Source organism: Carcharodon carcharias, chromosome 2 (assembly GCF_017639515.1).
Source record: "Carcharodon carcharias isolate sCarCar2 chromosome 2, sCarCar2.pri, whole genome shotgun sequence".
In the NCBI taxonomy this organism is placed as follows: domain Eukaryota; kingdom Metazoa; phylum Chordata; class Chondrichthyes; order Lamniformes; family Lamnidae; genus Carcharodon; species Carcharodon carcharias.
Window position 1 is genome coordinate 125,030,949 of NC_054468.1, and position 19,993 is coordinate 125,050,941.

At 42.0% G+C, this 19,993-nt stretch overlaps 1 protein-coding gene across 8 annotated transcripts in view; it reads left to right on the forward strand.

Annotated features, from left to right (window-relative positions):
* The window catches only part of utrn (utrophin), a 664,110-nt gene that overhangs the window by 525,995 nt on the left and 118,122 nt on the right, over positions 1-19,993 (forward strand). For all 8 annotated transcript variants that reach the window (XM_041182782.1, XM_041182783.1, XM_041182789.1 and 5 more), the window contains 2 exons: positions 2,534-2,608; positions 12,738-12,939. In XM_041182782.1, the coding sequence (XP_041038716.1) occupies positions 2,534-2,608; positions 12,738-12,939 (277 nt within the window). The remainder of the gene's footprint in view (positions 1-2,533; positions 2,609-12,737; positions 12,940-19,993) is intronic.

Sequence of the window (19,993 nt, forward strand, 5' to 3'; positions counted from 1 at the left end):
ACTCAAGAGTGCAAGCTGCAGAAGAAAGCTGTTGGGTGTATACAATGAAATGCTTGCTGCATTGCGAGATCTGTCAGAAAACCTGTGCGCAATTTTAAAGAATACTGAGGAGTCCAGTGACAATTTTGCACAGAGCTTGGATCCCCATTAGCGCACTTGTGGACCCAACCTTGCATGGCATCTGATGGCCAATGTCTTGGCTTTCATTGCAGTGTAAGCAGAAGCCATCCAATGTCTGAGTGCTGCAGAGGAAGCTCAGCTTGCTGCTATCCAAGTTCAGACTACTGTCATTATGGCTCTGAATATTAGTGTTTGAAAGGGCTTGCAGAGTGTCACAGCAGTTCAGCAATCTACGCTAGAATGTTAGGATTGTTGAGTTGCTGCCCGAAAGGAGTGACGGGGGCTCCATGGAACACAGATCTACTGTCCTATCAGGATGCCAACCTTCATCCTTCAACCACTGCTAATCCGCCAGTGCCCTTGCTGTTGTCCATCACCCAGCAAGCTGCTACCAAGATGGTGCAATCTGAAGCTAGGCCTTCTAGGCTTAGGGCCGCTCATGGCTGACCTCCAAGCCCATCTGTCTCCTTCCCTGAAAGACAGCAGCCTTCCACCAGCAATGCTGCAGCCACTGGGGTAGCACTGCATCAGAGCACTAACATAGACAAAGGTACACAGAAGAATGAGGGAGTGTACAAGGGTGATTAGTTGATGATTGGCAGTCTGACATGCTTTGATTTGTAAATTTGATGTGGAATGTTTGTTTTGTGCTGGCTCTTATATTTTGCATTGTGGCCAGCCAATGCTGTGATCACAACTAATATAGGGAAGGTGAAGTGTGGGACAGTTGGTGTTTGGAGAATACAGGTTGCATTCACTATCGCAGTTGGATGAGTTGTTTACAGACAGTTCAATCAGAAAGTGGCTGCCCAGGTTGCTTCCTCCCCTCCTGTTCTTGTCCTTCTGCTCCTCAGAAGCACACCATAAAGTTGGTGCTCTTACGGTGAGGTTGTGCAGCATTCAGCAGATCACCATGAGTCTTGATATCTGCTCTGCCAAGTACTGAAGGGCTCCGCAGAGTGGACCAGGCAAAAGTTGTTACTGCAGGGCAGTGGCCTCCTCTATCACAATTCATGTGGTAGCATGGCTTTTACTATGTGCATGCTGCTCACAAGTGCATGGGTTGCATACCAGAGTCATGAGCCATGTAATCAGAGGGTAGCCCTTCTATTTCAGTAGCTACCCTTTGGTTTGTTGTGATGGCTCACATGCAGCTCACACAGCAAAAAAGTTGCAGACTGACGGTATCATGACAGCTACCAGGACACTGGGCATTGGCCTGCATGGTTCTCTGCAAATGCCTAGTCTTGCACCAATGTCTGTGAATAACTGGTTTCTGCAGCAGCCTTGAAGTCTGGACGAAGTCCTTCAGTACCAGCCACACCACTCCCTATAAAATTTAGCAACTTCAGAGGATTCTAGAAAGCACCAAACACCTGTATATCGTAGCGACAACTAATATAAACCCATCAGGAGCTAATCTGAAAGTAGTTGATAATTCCTTTAAATTACACTGGCAGAGGGGCCATTAATTCTGCTGCTGAACATATGTTCAGCCATGTGTCATTAAGAGACTTGAGTGCTGAGCTGCAAAATTACAGTGCTGGTGATTTCATGCCTACTCTGCATCCTTCCATCAGATGTTCATTGGACGCAGGCTAATTCCATAATGGCATCCTTTGTGACTTGCACCAGAATTGTGCACAAGAGTCACAGATACCATTTTGGATCTATAAGGCCATTCATAGTACCCAAAAATAGGGCAGTAAGCATCAAAGTTTTACTCCAGGGCATGTGCCTGTTTCTTTTTCCCCTCCTTCAAATCCCACAATGAGATTACTGAGTCACTCTCTCTATCCCTTATCTTTCATTCACCCACAGACCTTTGCAAATAATGACATTTACTACTATATCTTACATCTTTACAAAAGAAGATTCATTTCAGAACTAAGAACTTTTAAATGTGAATTTAAGCAGCAAGATGAATGTTGCATGGCTCGCTACCCCCTTAGGGGAGTTAGGGATGAGCAACAAATGCTGGCCTTGCCAGTGACACTGACATACCATGAAATAATATAGAAAAAAGATAAGAATTGAACTAGTTAATTTTCATTTTCAGAACCAGAAGGCACAGATTTAAGGTCACTGGCAAAAGAATGAAAGCAGCGAGTGGTTTGGATCTGGAATGCCTGAGAGTTTGGTGGAGGCAGAATCAATCACCGCTTTCAAAAAGAAACTGGATAAGCACCTGAAGGGAATAAATTTGCAATACCATGGAGAAAGGAAGGGGAATACAACTAGCCACAGTACTCTTGCAACAGCTAGTATGGACTCAATGGGCTGAATGGCCTCTGACTGTGCTGTAACCATTCTATGATTCATACTTCTATTAATTGGTTGAGGTAGTTGAGAATGTGTTTTGGTTGAAATAGTTGTACTTATCTTCAAACATTTTCCTTTTTTTTTAATACAGGTGATTTAAACAATGTGCGTTTTTCTGCCTACCGGACAGCCATGAAGATCCGCCGACTACAGAAAGCTCTCTGTTGTGAGTGGCTCCACATATTCGGTCATCTGTAATCTGATGCTTTATTTTATTGTGGAATTCCTTTCACGTCTGCTGTCAGGTGCAATTGCTTACAATGGGTCAGATTTTGCAGTAGCAGAGCCACTAGTTAGACTTGCCCCTGCACCCTTCAGCTCAAAAGATTTTTACCTACAAAGTTGCTGGAAGTGCAAGCTGATAATGGAACAGCCAAAGCTGCTTGAGTGAACAGGGGAACCAACTGGATATCTCCTTAAAGATCAGGATATAACCATATGAAGGACTGAGAATCAGGCTGAATTAAAGGAGCAATAATTTGATGTCAAATCAGGTACGAAAAGACAAATAAAGAGAGGGAGATAAAGATTGGGTTAAGGGGGAAAGGAAAAGTAAGAATTGAGGTTGATTGGCAGTCATTAACATTTATCATGTCACTAAAAGAGTACTTGCAATGTGTAATGATAAGACTTAACTTTCTGTGGTGAATTTAATGGGCAAATAATACAGCAAGTTCCCAAAAAAAGGGAGGCTAAAGTGGGATGCCATTTTCATGAAGCTAACAGCAGAGCACACAACTTTGGCATTTAACCACATATCTGCCCCTTACCTTTAATTACTGCACCATTTATACATTTATAACAAAGTGCCATTAACCTAGTCATTACTTTGACAGAAAATTCTGAAGCAATAAAAAACCAGTTCATAATAACAGCACCAACTTGTATTTATATTATACCTTTAACACAATAAAATATCCAAAGGCACTTCGTAGGAACATTGTAGAATAAAATTTGACACCGAATCACATAAGGAGATGTTAAGGCAGATGCTTAAAATGTTGGTCTTAAGGAGTGTCTTAAAGGAGGAAAGAGTGGTGGAGGGGTTCATTGAGGGAATTCCAAAGCCTGCGGCCTAGGGAGTTGAAGGCATGGCCACTTGTGGTGGAGCAATTCAAATTAGGACGCTTCAGCAGTCACATTTAGAGGAGTGGAGATATCTAAGAGGGTTGTGAGGCTGGAGGAGATTAGAGATAGGGATGAGCAAGGCCATGGAAGATTTGGAGATGAGCATGAGAATTTTGAAATTGAGGCATTGTTTAACTGGGAGCCAATGTAGGTCAGTGTGTTTAGGGATGATGTGTGAATGGGACATGATGCATATTAGGACACAGTCAACAGAGTTTTTTGGATGACCTGGCATTTAAAAAGAATAAAACTTGGAGTCTGACTTGGCATGTATTTGAATAGTCAAATCTAGAGATGATAAAGTCATGGGTGAGGGTTCTAGCATCTGATGAACCTATATAGAGGCAGCCGAGCAATGTCACAGATGTGGCAATAAGCAGCCTTTTTCATAGCAGGCTTATATGCTCGGATATTCACCTCGAGGCCAAATATGGCCCAAAGACTGCAAACAGTTAGTCTCAGACAGCTGCCAGGGATAGAGGTGAAATTGGTAGCTGGAGCAGACTTCCTTGCAAGGACCAAACACAATAGTTTTGCTCTACCCAATAGTTAATTGGGGGAAGCTGTCTTTAAAATTCATTCACAGGTTGTGTGCTTCGCTGGCTGGGCCAGTATTTTTGCCCATCCCTAGTTGCCCTTGAGAAGGCAATAGTGAGCTGCCTTCTTGAACCATTGCAGTCAATGTGGTGTACCACCCACAGTAGCTGTTATGAGGGAGTTCCAGGATTTTGACCTGGCGACAGTGAAGGAACAGTGATACATTTCCAAGTCAGGATGGCAAGTGACTTAGAGAGGGACTTCCAGTTGGTGGTGTTCCCATCTATCTGCTGCCCTTGTCCTTCTAGATTGTAGTGGTTGTGGATTCGAATGGTGCTGTTGAGGGAGCCTGCAGAATTTCTGCAGTGCATCTTGTAGACGGTACACACTGTTGCTACGGTGGTGGAGGGAGTGAATATTTGTGGATGTGGTGCCAATCAAGTGGGCTGCTTTGTCTTGGATGGTGTCAAGCTTCTTAAGTGTTGTGGGAGCTGCACTCATCCAGGTAAGTGGGGAGTATTCCATCACACTTCTGACTTGTGCCTTTTGATGGTGGACAGGCTTTGGGGAATCAGGAGGTGAGTTACTTGTTGCACAATTCCTAGTCTCTGACCTGGTCTTGTAGCCACAGTATTTATGTGGCTAGCCCAGTTCAGTTTCCAGTCAATGGTAATCCCCAGGATGTTGATACTGGGGGATTCAGTGATGATAATGCCATTGAACATCAAGGGATGATGGTTGGATCCTCTCTTGTTGGAGATGGTCATTGCCTGGCACTTGTGTGTCACGAATGTTACTTGCCATTTGTCAACCCAAGCCTGGATATTGTCCAGTTCTTGCTGCATTTGGGCATGGACTGCTTCAGTATCTGAGGAGTCGCGAATGGTGCTGAACATTGTGCAATCATCATTGAACATCCCCACTCCTGACCTCATGATGGAAGGAAGGTCATTGATGAAGCAGCTGAAGATGATTGGGCTGAGGACATAACCTGATAATTTATAGACAGTGGAAGAATCAAGAGAGGTGATGCTGTGGTAGAGCTGAGTATCAATAGCGTATATGTGGAAATTGATGTGTTTTTGGATGATGTCACTGAGGGGCAGCATGTAGATGAGAAACAGGAGGGTGCCAAGGATGATCCTTTGGGGGACACCAGAGGTAACGATGCTGGAGCGAGGAGAGAAGCTATTGTAAGTGATTTTCTGGCTATGATTAGATAGGTAAGAATGGAACTAGGTGAGTGCAGTCACACCCGGCTGAATTACGGTGGTGTGGCCAATTGTGTCAAAGGCTGCAGACAGATCAAGAAGGACAAGGAAGGAATGTTTACCTTTGTCACAGTCACATAGATTCATTGTGGCTTTGATCAGAGTGGTTTTGGTACTGGAGCAAGCACTTGGTTGGAGGGATTTATTTCTTGCACGATATTTCTTGCACAATAACTCTTCAAGACAATGATATGAATACTGCTGTAGAGAATATGCAGATATTGATTATTTTAGACTCTGAAAGAGTCTGTGTTTAGCTCTTTTATAGCGCCTACCTCAAGATGTTTTCATTAATCCAGATCAGTCCATTTTAATTCACCATAATGATTTTAGAGATTGAAGTTGATTTATAAATTAAGTGGCCCAACATCTGCCTATTTGAGAGTAGTAACTTAAATAAGACACACAGATACAAGATGGAGCTGATATTGCACTGTTTTGGGGGGCAGGACATTGGGACGTTGTAGAAAGCAGTGTGAGGTGTATGTTGGCATCCATGAGTCCCTTAGTCAGTGATTGCTTAGACTCAGTCATACTGCCTGGGGAAATCACACCATGTCTATTACCCAATGAAATGTTGTTGATTTCAGAACAGTATTTAAGGCCTGTGGATATATTGCCCACAATCCTGTTGGCCTAGTTTGGGATCCAAGGGGTCATGTTAAAATATTTGAAAGAAAATCCATTAGATTAGGTGGATCTTTATTTTCCATAGGAATGCATCTTGTTATTTGTGATTGACATTAATTTACCTGGGCAGTTTCTCAAGAGCTCAATTACTCTCTGCATCATCATGATTTTTGTGGCAGAGGTCATTGTGCATTTATATCTAAAGACTTGCACAACTTTGTCTTCTATGAACTCGAGTCAATTGCATTTTACTGAATTTTGCTGATTTGAATAGTCCTAGCTGATTTGTACCCACAGCTGTCATATTGTGTCAGGTTTGTGCAAACTAGTAAAACTGAGCTTGGCTGTTTCCAGCAAATGTGTAGTATTTTAGACGTCGCTTCATTTCATAGGTGGTCCTACATGAAACCACTTGTTATACGATTTAAATGACTGAAAAGTTGAAGTATGATTTTGTGCTGTGGTATTCAGACCTTGAACCGAAACTGTCCAGTTTCTATATCAAGATCTGGCTGAGGAATTAACTTTTTGAAGAATGTTCTGATACAAAGATAGACTAATAGCTTCCTCAGAAATCATGGGGGACAGGCCAGGAAGTTAAACAAACAGTGAAAAAAACACTAAGCTTGACATGGATCCTATATTGTGTGTTTAAAGCATTTATCACAAAGTTACACAATGAGGATATTTTGTTGGAGGCTGTTGAAGGATAGCCCCATTCTTAAGATTAGATCTTGGGGGCAATTTGGAGAGGATGCACTTCTGAAAGAGACCAGAACCTTGGAGAATTATCCCTTGTATGTGAGGGGGAAGAATGAAAATGCCATTTTGACCATTAAATTTATTTCTCAGTGAACGTGCATTTGTGTGTGCGTACAATAACGGTTGCTGCACTTCAGTAAGAAATAATCAACATATAATTTCTCTACTGTTGTGTTATAAGCCATTAATATTCTATTTCTTACCATGGTAGAAGTGTTGGCAGCAGGGATTTGCCAAGTCACTATATTGTAATTTGACTCTAGAGGTCAGGCATCTGTTCTAGCACGTTCACCCATGTCCTCTTTGAGATGTATTAGAGTAGCAGTGTATATTTTGGGTTATTGTTGATGATTCTTCAGGAGTCTTTTGGATTTTGCATAGTTCCTTCTAACTGTGGGCTCCCTCTAGTGTTTAACCTTTTAAGTAAGACAATGGTTCTCAAACTTTTTTGGTTGGATATTTTCAAATGAATTAGTAAACACTGACTTCCCCATCTTAATTGCTATATAATACTCAAAATATGAAAGTGCTACATGTAAGGAGTGTTTTAATAATGCTATTAAGAAAACAGCTTTTTACTTACACATATCAGGGAGATGGATATGCCTGCTTCTCACTGCCAAATCTGTCTGTCCTTGGTGTGATGTTTGACTGGGATGCTCATAAATGATTGACTGCTAATTTATCCAGTGTATGCTATCCAACAATTGGTCTCATCAATTAGAGAAAGGGTGGGATTGGTTTATGTAGTTTTTAAAAATCATATATTCATGATTTATAAATAGTTGTGGATCTCTATATTACAGTAATTAAAAACTATAGATAGAAGCACCCCAGAGTTGTTTCCATTAGTGGTAAACAGTGAAGCTCTGTTCTTGGCCACAGCTTTCCAACCAATCAGCACCCAGAGAAGCGGTGCTTATCGGAATTGGTTGAGATGAGAATGTTATTAGTGTTCATAACACTTAATTTATAATTGAAGCAAATTTTAGCAAAATCTTGAAGTTCAATATGCATCATGTAAAATTATGAGAGAGATGATTTAGTTTGTGGACCCCTGTTATGACCCAGCAGTTGGTAAAACGGACTTATTTATAAATCCCAGAGGGAAACTTTAAAAACTGTCATATATTTTTAAGTGGTATGTTTGAGAGGCAACTCTAAATTTAGGAATCAGACCACCAGTTCTCGAGAGGTTTTATATCAAAATACACGAGACATTTATTATTGTACACATGTTAAATATATACACATGGCTACAAATTATTACTATCATAACTTTTAACAAATTCCCAAACTAATCTCCACTAAGGAAACAGCACTCACAGACTTAACTGGACATCAGGCAAAGCATTTTCACCTTACAAATTCAAAATTAGGTTCTTTTCACTTGATTCCTGTGGAGACAGTTGGAGGCTTACAGCTGCTTTGATCTTACGTTGCCTCTGCCCTGCACACACCTAAACTGCTATCGGTTATATGCAGCATATTTCATTGAATGTAAATTCAAACGATGAAACCCCTTTCATAGTACCAATTTTATTAGTAATATAAACATTGCTTGGTCTCTGCTAGCTAGGTGCCAGATTTCACCCCACTTCTTGAATGCTCTAATCAACAAAATGCAAATGTACCTCTACTTCTCTGTTTACATCTCAAAGCTAGTACACATCAAAGCACCCAGACTAGCTGGTTTTAATCCAATTAAGACACACCCGCAGACTAAACCTCTATTTTAAAATTAAAATATTTTCCAATAATATTATATACATAATAGCTTCAAGACACCCCTAGAAAGTCTCTACCATGGACCCAGTTTCAGAACCCCTGAGATAAGACAGTTCTTGTGCGGCATTCACTTCTTTGGTGCTGTTATCCATTATACCACTATGATGTAGCTATAATCTTGAATAACTTTCCTCCTCCTTTCCCATGCAATACAATCTTCGCTAGATACAGTTGGGGGAGTGGTGGGGTGGGGGTGGTGGGGGGGGGTGGGGGGGGGGATGTTGCCAGAGGATTGGAGAGTGCGGATGTGATGCGCTTATTCAAGGAGGAGTGTAGGATAGTCCTAGCAACTACAGATCAATTAATTTAAGATCAGTGGTGGATAAGGTTTTAGAAACAATAATCAGAGAAAGCATTGAGTTAATAATGAGAACTAGCATGGCTTTGTGAAAGGCAGACCATGCTTGACTAAATTTATTGAATTTTTTAATGAAGTAACAAAAAAGGTCAATGAATGGAATGCAGTGGATGTTGTCTATGTGGACTTTAAGAAAGCATTTGACAAAGTAGGACAGCAAAGCCTTGCTAATGAAATTGAGACTCGTGAAATAGGAGGACGAGTGTCAAATTTGGTTTAAAAAAAATTGATTTAAGGACAAAAAACAGCGAGTTGTGGTAAATGGTTCTTTTCAGACTGGAGGATGGTCGAAGGCGGTGTTCCCTGGTTCAAGTGTAGGGCCACTACTTTTTTTTGGTAAATGACTTGGATATTGGAATACAAAGTAAACTTTTAAAATTTGCTGATGATACCAAACTTGCAGGAATGGCAAACAGTGACGATGATACTAATTGACTGCAACAGGATATAAATTAGCTAACAGAATGGGCAGAGAAGTGGCAGATGGAATTTAATACGGAGAAGTGTGAGGTGATGCAGGACGCCTTGTGGCTTAGTCAGTTGTACCCTGCTTCTGAGCCAGAAGCTTTGGGTTTGAGTCTAACTCCCAGACTTGTTGGCCACAAAAGAACCCAGCAGGCAAGCCAGCGCATATCGTAGACAGTTCCCAGCCTGGATAAATGGGAGGGGTTAGTGGCAGGAAAGGCATCCTGCTGTAAAACCACCCGCCAAATCCAAAAATACTGATTGTTGTGAGGGTGATCAATCAGCAATGTGGTGACCCCATATAACATGGGAAAAGCTGAAAGAGGAAGGAAGGAAGGATGTGTGAGGTGATGTGTTTTGGCAGAAGGGATAGAGAGAAACAACATGACTCAGTGGCACAGTTCCAAAGAGTACGCAGGAACAGAGACACCTTGGGGTGCATGGGCGTTGTGCTGTGAAGGTGGAAGGACATATTGAGAGAGTGATTAGAAAAACATATTCAATTTATGGCTTGATAAAATAAAGGTATTGGGCTGGATTTAACAGGGCACCAGAGTTCCTGCCCACAGCCCCCCCCCCCCCCCCCCCCCCGCATCGCCCGACTCCCCCACCTTGACGAGAAGGTTGAGGGGGAGCCTGCCCAATATGTCGATGGCTTCCCAGTGGAACAGAGAGTGAATGTTTGTGGGTAAGGTGCCAGTCAAGCAGGATGCTTTGCCTGGATGGTGTCAGCTTTCTTGAGTATTGTTGGAGCTGCACACGTCCATTGCCGGCACTTGTGTTCCGTGAATGTTACTTGCCACTTGTCAGCCCAAGCCTGGATATTGTCCTGGTCTTGCTGCATTTGGACATGGACTGCTCAGTATCTGAGGAGTTGTGAATGGTGCTGAACATTGTGCAATCATCAGCAAACATCTCCACTTCTGACCTTATGATGGAAGGTCATTGATGAAGCAGTTAAAGATGGTTGGGCCTACGACACTACCCTGAGGAACTCCTGCAGTGATATCCTGGAGCTGAGATGACTGACCTCCAACAACCACAGTCATCTTCTTTTTGCTAGGTATGACTCCGACCAGTGGAGAGTTTTCCCTCTGATTCCCATTGACTCCAGTTTTGCTCAGGTTCCTTGATGCCACACTCAGTCAAATGCGGCCTTGATGTCAAGGACAGTCACTCTCACCTCACCTCTGAAGTTCTGCTCTTTTGTCCATGTTTGAATCAAGGCTGTATAGAGGTCAGGAGCTGAGTGGCCCTGGTGGAACCCAAACTGAGCATCAGTGAGCAGGTTACTGCTAAGCAAGTACCACTTGATAGGACCATTGATTACCCCTTCCATCACTTTACTGATGATCGAGAGTAGACTGGGTTGGATTTGTCCTGATTTTTGTGTACAGGACATACCTGGGCAGTTTTCTACATTGCTGGGTGGTTGCCAGTGTTGTAGCTGTACTGGAACAGCTTGGCTCGGGGTGCGGCAAGTTCTGGAGCCCAAGTCCTCTGTACTATTGCTGGATTATTGTCAGGGCTCATAGTCTTTGCAGTATCCAGTGCCCTCAGCCATTTCTTGATATCACATTGGAATGAATTGAATTGGCTGAAGACTGGCATCTGTGATGCTGGAGACCTTTGAAGGAGGCGGAGATGGATCATCCACTGGCATTTCTGGCAGAGGATTGTAGCGAATGCTTCAGCTTTATCTTTTGCGTTGATGTTCTGGGCTCCTTCACCATTGAGGATGACGATATTTGTGCAGCCTCCTCCTCCAGTGAGTTGTTTAATTGTCCACCACCACGCACAGCAGGACATGGCAGGACTGCAGAGCTTAGATCTGATCCGTTGGTTGTGGAATTGCTTAGTTCTGACTCTCACTTGCTGCTTATACTGTTTGGCATATAAGTAGTCGTATCTTGTAATTTCACCAGGTTGACACCTCATTTTTAGTAATGCCTGGTGCTGCTCCTGGCATGCCTGTTGGACTCTTCATTGAACCAGGGTTGATCCCCTGGCTTGATGGTAATGGTAGAGTGGGGGATATGCTGGCCCATGAGATTACAGTTTGTGATTGAGTACAATTCTGCTGCTGTTGATGGTCCACAGTGCTTCATGGATGCCCAGTCTTGAGTTGCTAGATCTGTTGTAAATCTATCCCATTTAGCATGGTGATCGTGCCACACAACACGATGGAGGGTATTCTCAGTGTGAAGATGAGACTTCATCTCCACAAGGACTGTGCGTTGGTTTCTCCTACTGACACTGTCATGGACAGATGCATCTGCAGCAGGCAGGTTGGTGAGGATGAAGTCAGGTATGCCATAAATGTTTCTATGACTGATGCTTATAGAAGTCCATCTTGGTCATTCATATTGATAGACACCTCTGAGGGCTTCATCTCTATATCACCCTTGTATTTTGTTTATGGTGGTTCTGTTACATTAGGATGATTCAACTGGCATTCCATGTTTTGACTGAGTTTTACTGGGCTATTTTGGCTGCATGCTGAACTAACATTGAAGCAAGGATTGCTTAACTGCTGATCTTGTATGGTAGGCACTTAGAATGGCCCATAAATATGACAAAACAGCAACTCAAAATAAAGGAGAAATCCAGGTCAAAACCCAAAGCACAGAAGATTTTTAAGAGCCATAGAATTATACAGCACTGAAACAGGCCCTTCAGCCCATCGTGTCCATGCCAACCATCAAACACCAATCTATTCTAATCCCATTTTCCAGCATTTGGCCCATAGCCCTATAAGCTTTGGCATTTCAAGTGCTCATCTAAATACTTCTTAAATGTTTTGAGGCGTGTAAGTTGAACAAGAACGTGTAAATCAAGAATTAATAGTTGTGACATAAAGTATGGTTTAAATGAATGTATATTGCCAGGCGGGAAGATGGTGGGGTGGGGAGGTGGGGTGGGAAAGACGAAGAAAACCACAGTTTGAGTCCCTGGGAAAGAACTAATTAGAATTCGAGGCGAAATTCAAGGTGTTGGATTTGAGCGTGGTGAGGATGGATGGAGGTTGAAAAGCATAGACATTTTAAATTGTTCTGAATTCTGCACCACAAATGTTAAGGAGGGCTCCGTAATTTACAGTGCTACCACTCCCCCACCATCATTCTACAGAAGTGACTAAATAGAACTACAAAACATGACCAACATTGCTGACAGCTCCCGAGTTAGATTTGACTTGGTGCACTTTAGAATGAAGTGGCCTGTTTCTGACTTCCCCAAATACTTTTCTGAATCATTGCTTTTATTTCCAGGACAGAAATGAATGAATGTAAATTTTGTTTGGATAGCTCTAGTAAGTTAAAGCCTCTATTGAAGTCAGTTTTCTTCATCCTTTGTAGTGGATCTGTTGGAGCTGCACACAGCACAACGCATCTTCGAACAGCACAAATTGACACAAAACGAGCAACTTCTAAATGTGACTGAAGTAATCAACTGTTTAACAACCATTTATGATGGCTTGGAACAAAACCACAAGGACTTGGTCAATGTGCCTCTCTGTGTCGACATGTGTTTGAACTGGCTGCTGAATGTCTTTGATACGTACGTACTGTTTTCACCTGTGGTATTTGTGCCTTAGTTTGACTTTAAGTTCACTAATCTGGCTACTATATATTGTATTTTGATATATGCTTAGTCAGCTAAGCAAATGTGGGACCTGTCAATTGACTGAAATTAATGCTAATATATTGACATAAGTTTCACTATATTCTAGTTTTCATTTGAGTTAAACAGATAAAATAGTTGAAAGGTTTTGTGTGATTTGTTTTAAATCAGAAAATTAAAGCTCTGATGTTACGCTTTTGTTTCCATGTGGTCAGATCTGTGCAGGATTTCTTAGACATATTGACAACCTTCAGTACTCATGGTGACAAATGTTAATGCTGGAGAATAACACGTTTCAAACACCCAGTGTGAACATCACCTAGTCCATGTCAGGGCCCTCTATCCAGCTCTTCTTGTCTCTCTCTCCCCCCTCCCAACCAGCTTATGTTTCACCCCTTTTCTATTTTTACTTAGCTCTGTTGAAGAGTCGTGCAGACTCGAAACGTTAACTGTGCTCCTCTCCACAGATGCTGCCAGACCTGCTGAGTTTTTCCAGGTATTTTTGTTTTTGAATGTACAACCAGATATAGGTTAAAGTTTCCTGTGGTCTGGCCTCAGCCCCAATCTCAGAAAAGTACTAACTGTGCCACTATGGCATTTTCCAGACCAATCATCCTTAGGCTTGTCTCAGTCAGAATATCAATTAAAGCCCATTTAGGTGCAGTTTTATGGCCCCTATTGGAACTGTATTAAGGCTGTTTACACACAATGGGCAATGTTTGCTTACAGAGAGAACTTTTATCTCATCAGTCTAGACTGGCTATGATTCTCTGCCTTGGAGATAGAAATCTAGTGTCAAACTGGCCATGTCCCTCTGGATGTCCACTATCCCGCCCCACCCCACCCCACCCCCCTCAGTTTCCCAGACATATAATTAAGCTTTTTAATGCTTCAATATTAAATCTGTACTGTGACTGTCAATTTTCTTCTTCATTAGTTTAGTGACTTTTTATTGATTATGAGTCTCTGATTCTTTTCTTTATTTTGGTTATCTTCTACTTTAATTATTAATCCTGTTTTTGCAAATTCATGTTCACTCAAGTGATGTGTTCAGGCCATTGGATTCCTGTGCACACATGGAGGGTTCAGGACAGTGGGTTATGCAGTGTGAGATTCAGTCCATCATGCAGTGTGAGATTAGCATAATCTCGAAGATAGGTTTGCATGCTGGAAATATTCAGCAGGCCTGGCAGCATCTGCAGCGAGGAAAACAGTCAACATTTCAAGTCATCCACATGGGCATGGAAAGGGTGAAATTGCCTGGCTTTCTGTCGTGAGACATGTGGCAGCATTACTGGGTGTGGCTATCTCTGACTGATATTCTGAAAGGCATTTTACCAGGATATCTATCGTTCAGTTCCAGCCTTTGAAGGATTGTTTGATTTTAGTGAGTCAGGCTTTCTTGAGCAGGGCCAGAAATCTGATCAGGAAACTTGCTTTTTCTCTGAGCAGGGTTTTCTATTCTTGATTGTTTTTTGGGGAGATCAGTTATTTTCAGCTATTTGAATAGGTGATAAAATAAAGCTTGCCTGATTCAGTAATCCATTTGAAGTGCCCTGTTTTTACTTATGATGAAGTGCTCTATAAACTGTTCTTGCATTCTGATCATTACCAATGAAAAAATTTCATTCATATTAACACTTTTTATTGCAATTAACCAAAAACAGCATTTCTTTCACTTTGTAAAATAGAGTAATTCATATGCAAATGTGAACAATCTTTGTTTTAATTTCCAGCAGTTAATTTTTTGCTAAGTTCTTCTACAATTATTTTTGGAACGTTGATTTCATTTGGTGATGTATTAGTATATTTAAAATATGAGTTGAATAATTTTGATGGTTGGATGATACTTTAGAAGTTTTCACATGATTAACTTCCTACTCAATTTTCACTCATTATATAAAAAAGTTTAATTAACCTTTGTTGTACTTATTGAAGAAATGGAATCTTGTGGCACAGTGGTAGTGTCCCTATTTCTGGGCCAGAAGCTACAAGTTAGAGTCCCACTCCAGGACTTGTTGGCCATGGAAGGAGTGCTTATGACATGGATCAACAGGCTGGTAACCAGCCCGGAATCTTTTCATCACCTCCCCAGTGTTCCCCAAAGGGATAAAAGTGTGTGAAGATACACTGAAAAAGGATTGAAGAAATAATGGATCTCTCCTGGTACTTTTCAATGGGAATGAAGGATCTAGAGCGAGCATTGTGATATTTATTGAGTCCCTGCAGCAATGTAAACATGACGGTAGTTTATCCACCACTGTCGGTTTTATCCGACTGATGAGGTATAAACACACATTCCATAACTGAAACTTACAAGCCTTGCAGACATAATATCTGTAGTACTTACCTATTCCGTTAGGAACCTTAAAATTGCTTTGTTCTTCTATTCCAGAACATTTTTTCAGTTATTTACAACATAACTTACATTTATGTAGCAGCTTTAATGTAGGTAGGTAGTAGTGATTTGCCTGAGGACAAGTCATCTGATCATTTATCCATGCATCATGGTCTTGCATTTTCCTCTTCAGATGCTCAGAGAAGCCCCTCATTTTCAATTTCAAGGTGTCTAACATCATCATTCCCTTTCTGCTGCTTGGTCTACATGATATTCACTGACAATCTTTCCACCTCCACCATCCTGAGAACTGTTACTGTTCTCTCTTACTGTCCCACTCCATCCTTCTCCAGAACCACATTTAACAACTTTCTAGTCTTTGGGCAAATGTCTAAATCCACTTCACTTAAGGCCAATAGGATGAATTTATCACCAAGTTAAGGGAGGAAATATTAGGACAGATGACCAAAAGCTTGGTCAAAGAGAGAGATTTTGAGTATTGCTGGAAAAAGGGACATGTCTAAGGTTTTTGTCTTGCACTCATCAAGATATTCGCAAGAATACCAATATAAGGGTGAAAACAACAATTTATACTGTATGTGAAAAAAGTGCTGATTGTTGGCAAGTGGTGTAGCCATGCAGAATGCACCACTGATGGTGACTGACAGTTAACTGTCAAGCATTGTTTGGAATTTAAACCAGGCAGCCTGACCCTGATTGGTCAAGGCATTGCCCTGAGTGGATGATTCAGCGAATGGTTGTCACTTATTTTGTTTAGCTGAAACAGGGGCAATGTATGCACATGTTCTTTCTGTCTGCAAAGAGCAGGGCCCTGTGTATTAATATATGTAGCCTCCAGTACACATAAATACACCACATTACAAGCCGGACTAACAATCTTAAATTGGTTGTCAGCGTAGTTCTTAGCACATTGAGGGTTACTTAGCAAATATTGTCCAATTGTGAAATCACATCTAATGGTGGACACTGTTTTGAGTTTTGCAAGCACGGCTGGTTGGATAAGGTCTGTACCCAGCCCGTTGCAAACAGCGGCTGTTTGATATGATCCTATATACCCAGCATCACACTGGCACTAAAATTCATATACCACATTACTCATTCGTGTGATAAGCAGAACGTCCTTTTGGCTTGACGGCAACACCCTGTTCGTGGTATTCGCCACTCTCAACACTGGTTGATTAAAGTACATAATAGTTTGTAAATGGAAATTTTGTGGAAGAAAGTGAGCAAATCTGTTGACTTTGTGGCGATTACTGGTATTAGTAGGTTTTCCTAACTCCCTAGTGTATAAATCAGCACATTTGGATCAAATTTCCCATTAGCCGATCAGCATGATCAATGTAACTATCTGAGGCAAGCACAATTCTTTTTCTATAGGCTTGTGATATCCTTGTTGTGTTATTCATGTCATTGATTTTTTTTTAACAAACTATCACACTGAAGTAAATTATATTAGTTTGTAAATGAGTTTGTTTTTTTTTAACTTTAAGTTAGTTTGAATATAAATTGTGGGAATATATTTACCACAAACTTGAATCTTCAAGTGACTTAGGATCATAGAAAGTTTACGGCACAGAATTAGGCCACTTGGCCTGTCATGTCCATGCCAGCTGAAAAACAAACCACCCATCTGAATCCCACTTTCCAGCATTTAGTCTGTAGCCCTGCAGGTGTATGTCCAGACACCTTTTAAATGAGTTGAGGATTTCTGCCTTTACTAACCTTTTAAGCAGTTCCAGAACCCCATAGCTCTCTTGGTGAAAAAAAAATGTCCTCATCTTCTCTCTAATCTTTCTACTTTAAATCTATGCCCCCAAGTCACTAACCTCTCTGCTAAAGTAAATAGGCTCTCCCCATCCAAGTTTGTACATCTCAATTAAATCTCCCCTCAGCCTTCTCTGTTCCAAGGAGAACAACCCTAGTCAATCCAATCTTTTCTCATTGCTGCAATTTTCCAGTTCTGACAATATCCTTGTAAATCCCCTCAGTACCTTCTCTAATGCAGTCATGTCTTTTCTGTAATGAGGTGACCAGAACTCCCAATTTGCCCAAGTTGTGGCCTGACTAATGTTTTATATACAGTAAAGTCCGAACATTTGTGACTTCCTTGTTCGCGAATTCACATATCCGCACTTTTTACTTTGTAGACAGCATCGCCCATTACGTGAGCAATGCTCGCTTATCTGTGGTTTCTTCTCCCTGCCCCTTGTATTCCCGGGGAGACGGCAGCCACAATGGAGCGTCCACAGCTATAATAACGGCTCTATTCAATTTTAAATCTTCACTGATGTATTGTTCAGAGGCTCCCCTGTCTGTCCTATACAGATACAGCACCACATTTTTGCTAGAGTGTCCCGCGCTGCCCTTGCATAGCTGGAACAGATCTAATTGAATCCCACTCAAAAACATGTTCCCCCTTCACGATTTTGCCATTTGCGAGATATCGTGGGAAAATAACTCCCATGAACGGCAGGACTTTACTGTAGTTCCAACATAACTTCCCTACCCTTATTTTTTTTTTCATTCATTTACTGGATGTGGATCTCACTGACTAGGCCAGCACTTATTGCTCATCCCTAATTGCCCTTGAGAAGGTGGTGGTGGTGAGCTGCCTTCTTGAACTGCTGCAGTCCATGTGGTGTACACCCACAGTGCTGTTAGGGTGGGAGGGAGTTCCAGGACTTTGACCCAACAACAGTGAAGGAATGGTGATATATTTCCAAGGATGGTGAGTGACTTGGAGGAGAACTTCCAGGTGATGGTGTTCCCATGTAGCTGCTGCCTTTGTCCTTCTAGATGCTAGTGGTCGTGGGTTTGGAAGGTGCTGTCGAAGGAGCCTTGGTGAGTTCCTGCAGTGCATCTTGTAGATGGTACACACTGCTGCCACTGTGTGTCGGTGGTGGAGGGAGTGAATGATTGTGGAAGGGGTGCCAATCAAGTGGGCTGCTTTGTCCTAGATGGTGTCAGGCTTCTTGAGTGTTGGAGCTGCACTCATCCAGGCAAGGAGAGAGTATTCCTTCACACTCCTGATTTGTGCATTGTAGTTGGTGGACAGGCTTTGGGGAATCAGGAGGTGAGTTACTCGTTGCATAATTCCCAGCCTCTGATCTGCTCTTATAGCCACAGTATTTATATGGCTAGTCCAGTTCAGTTTCTGGTCAACGGTAATCACTAGGATGTTGATAGTGAGAGATTCAGCGATAGTACACATGAACATACTAACATATGAACAAGGAGCAGGAATAGATCATTCAGCCCCTCGAGCCTGCTCCACCATTTAATAAGGTCATAGCTGATCTGATTGTAACCTCAAATCTGCACCCTACCTACCGCTGATAACATATTGCCCCCTTGCTTACCAAGAATTTATCCACCTCTGCCTTAAAAAATATTCAAAGACTCTGCTCCTGCCACCTTTTCAGGAAGAGAATTCCAAAGACTCATGACCCTCTGAGTGAAAGAATTTCACCTCATCTCTGTTTTTTCAGGCAACCCCTTATTTATAAACAGTAATCCCTAGTTCTAGATTCGTCTACAAGAGGAAACATCCTCTCCACATCTACCCTGTTAAGACACTTAGGATCTTATATGTTTTAAACACGTCACCTCTTACCCTTCTAAATACCAGCGGATACAAGCCTTGTCTGTCCAACCTTTCCTCATACCCACCCATTCCAGGCATCAGTCTGATAAACCTTCTCTGAACTGCTTCCAATGCAGTAATACTGTTGAATGTCAAGGGGGTATGGTTAGATTCTCCCTTGTTGGAGAAGGTCATTGCCTGGCACTTGTGTGGTGTGAACGTTACTTGCCACTTGTCAGCCCAAGCCTGGATGTTTCCAGGTTTTGCTGCATTTGGACATGGACTGCTCAGTATCTGAGGAGTCGCGAATGGTGCTGAATGTTGTGCAATCATCAGCGAACATCCCCACTTCTGACCTTATGATGGACGGAAAGTCATTGATGAAGCAGCTGAAGATGGTTGGGCCTTGGACACTACTCCGAGGGACTCCTGCAGTGATGTACCGGAGCTGAGAGGTTTATATTCTATGCCTCGGCTAATAAATGAAAAGATTCCATATGCCTTCCTTACCACCTTATCACCCTGTCCTGCTACCTTCAGTGATCTGTGGACATTCACTCCAAGGTCCCTCGCTTACTATACACTTCTCAGTATCCTTCCATTTATGGTAGTCCTTTTCCTTGTCTGACCTCCCCAAATACTCAGACTTCTCTGGGGTGAATTCCGTTTGACACTTTTCTGTCCACCCAACCAATCCATTGATATCTTCCTGCAGTCTTCAGCAATCCTCTTCGCTATCAACCACATGGCCAATTTTTGTGTTGTCTGGAAACATTTTGATCATTCCCCTTACATTTACATACAAGTCATTAATATCTAGCACAAAAAACAGGGGACTTAGTACTGAGCCCTGCAGAACCCTGCTGGAAACAGCCTTCCAGTCGCAAAAATATCCATCAACCATTACCCATTCTTTCCTGTCACTCAGCCAATTTTGTATCCAGCTTGCTATATTACCCTAGATTCCATGAGCTTTTATTTTTTTAACCAGTCTGCCAATTGGAACCTTGCTAAAGCCTTGATAAATTCCATGTAGACCATTTCAATTG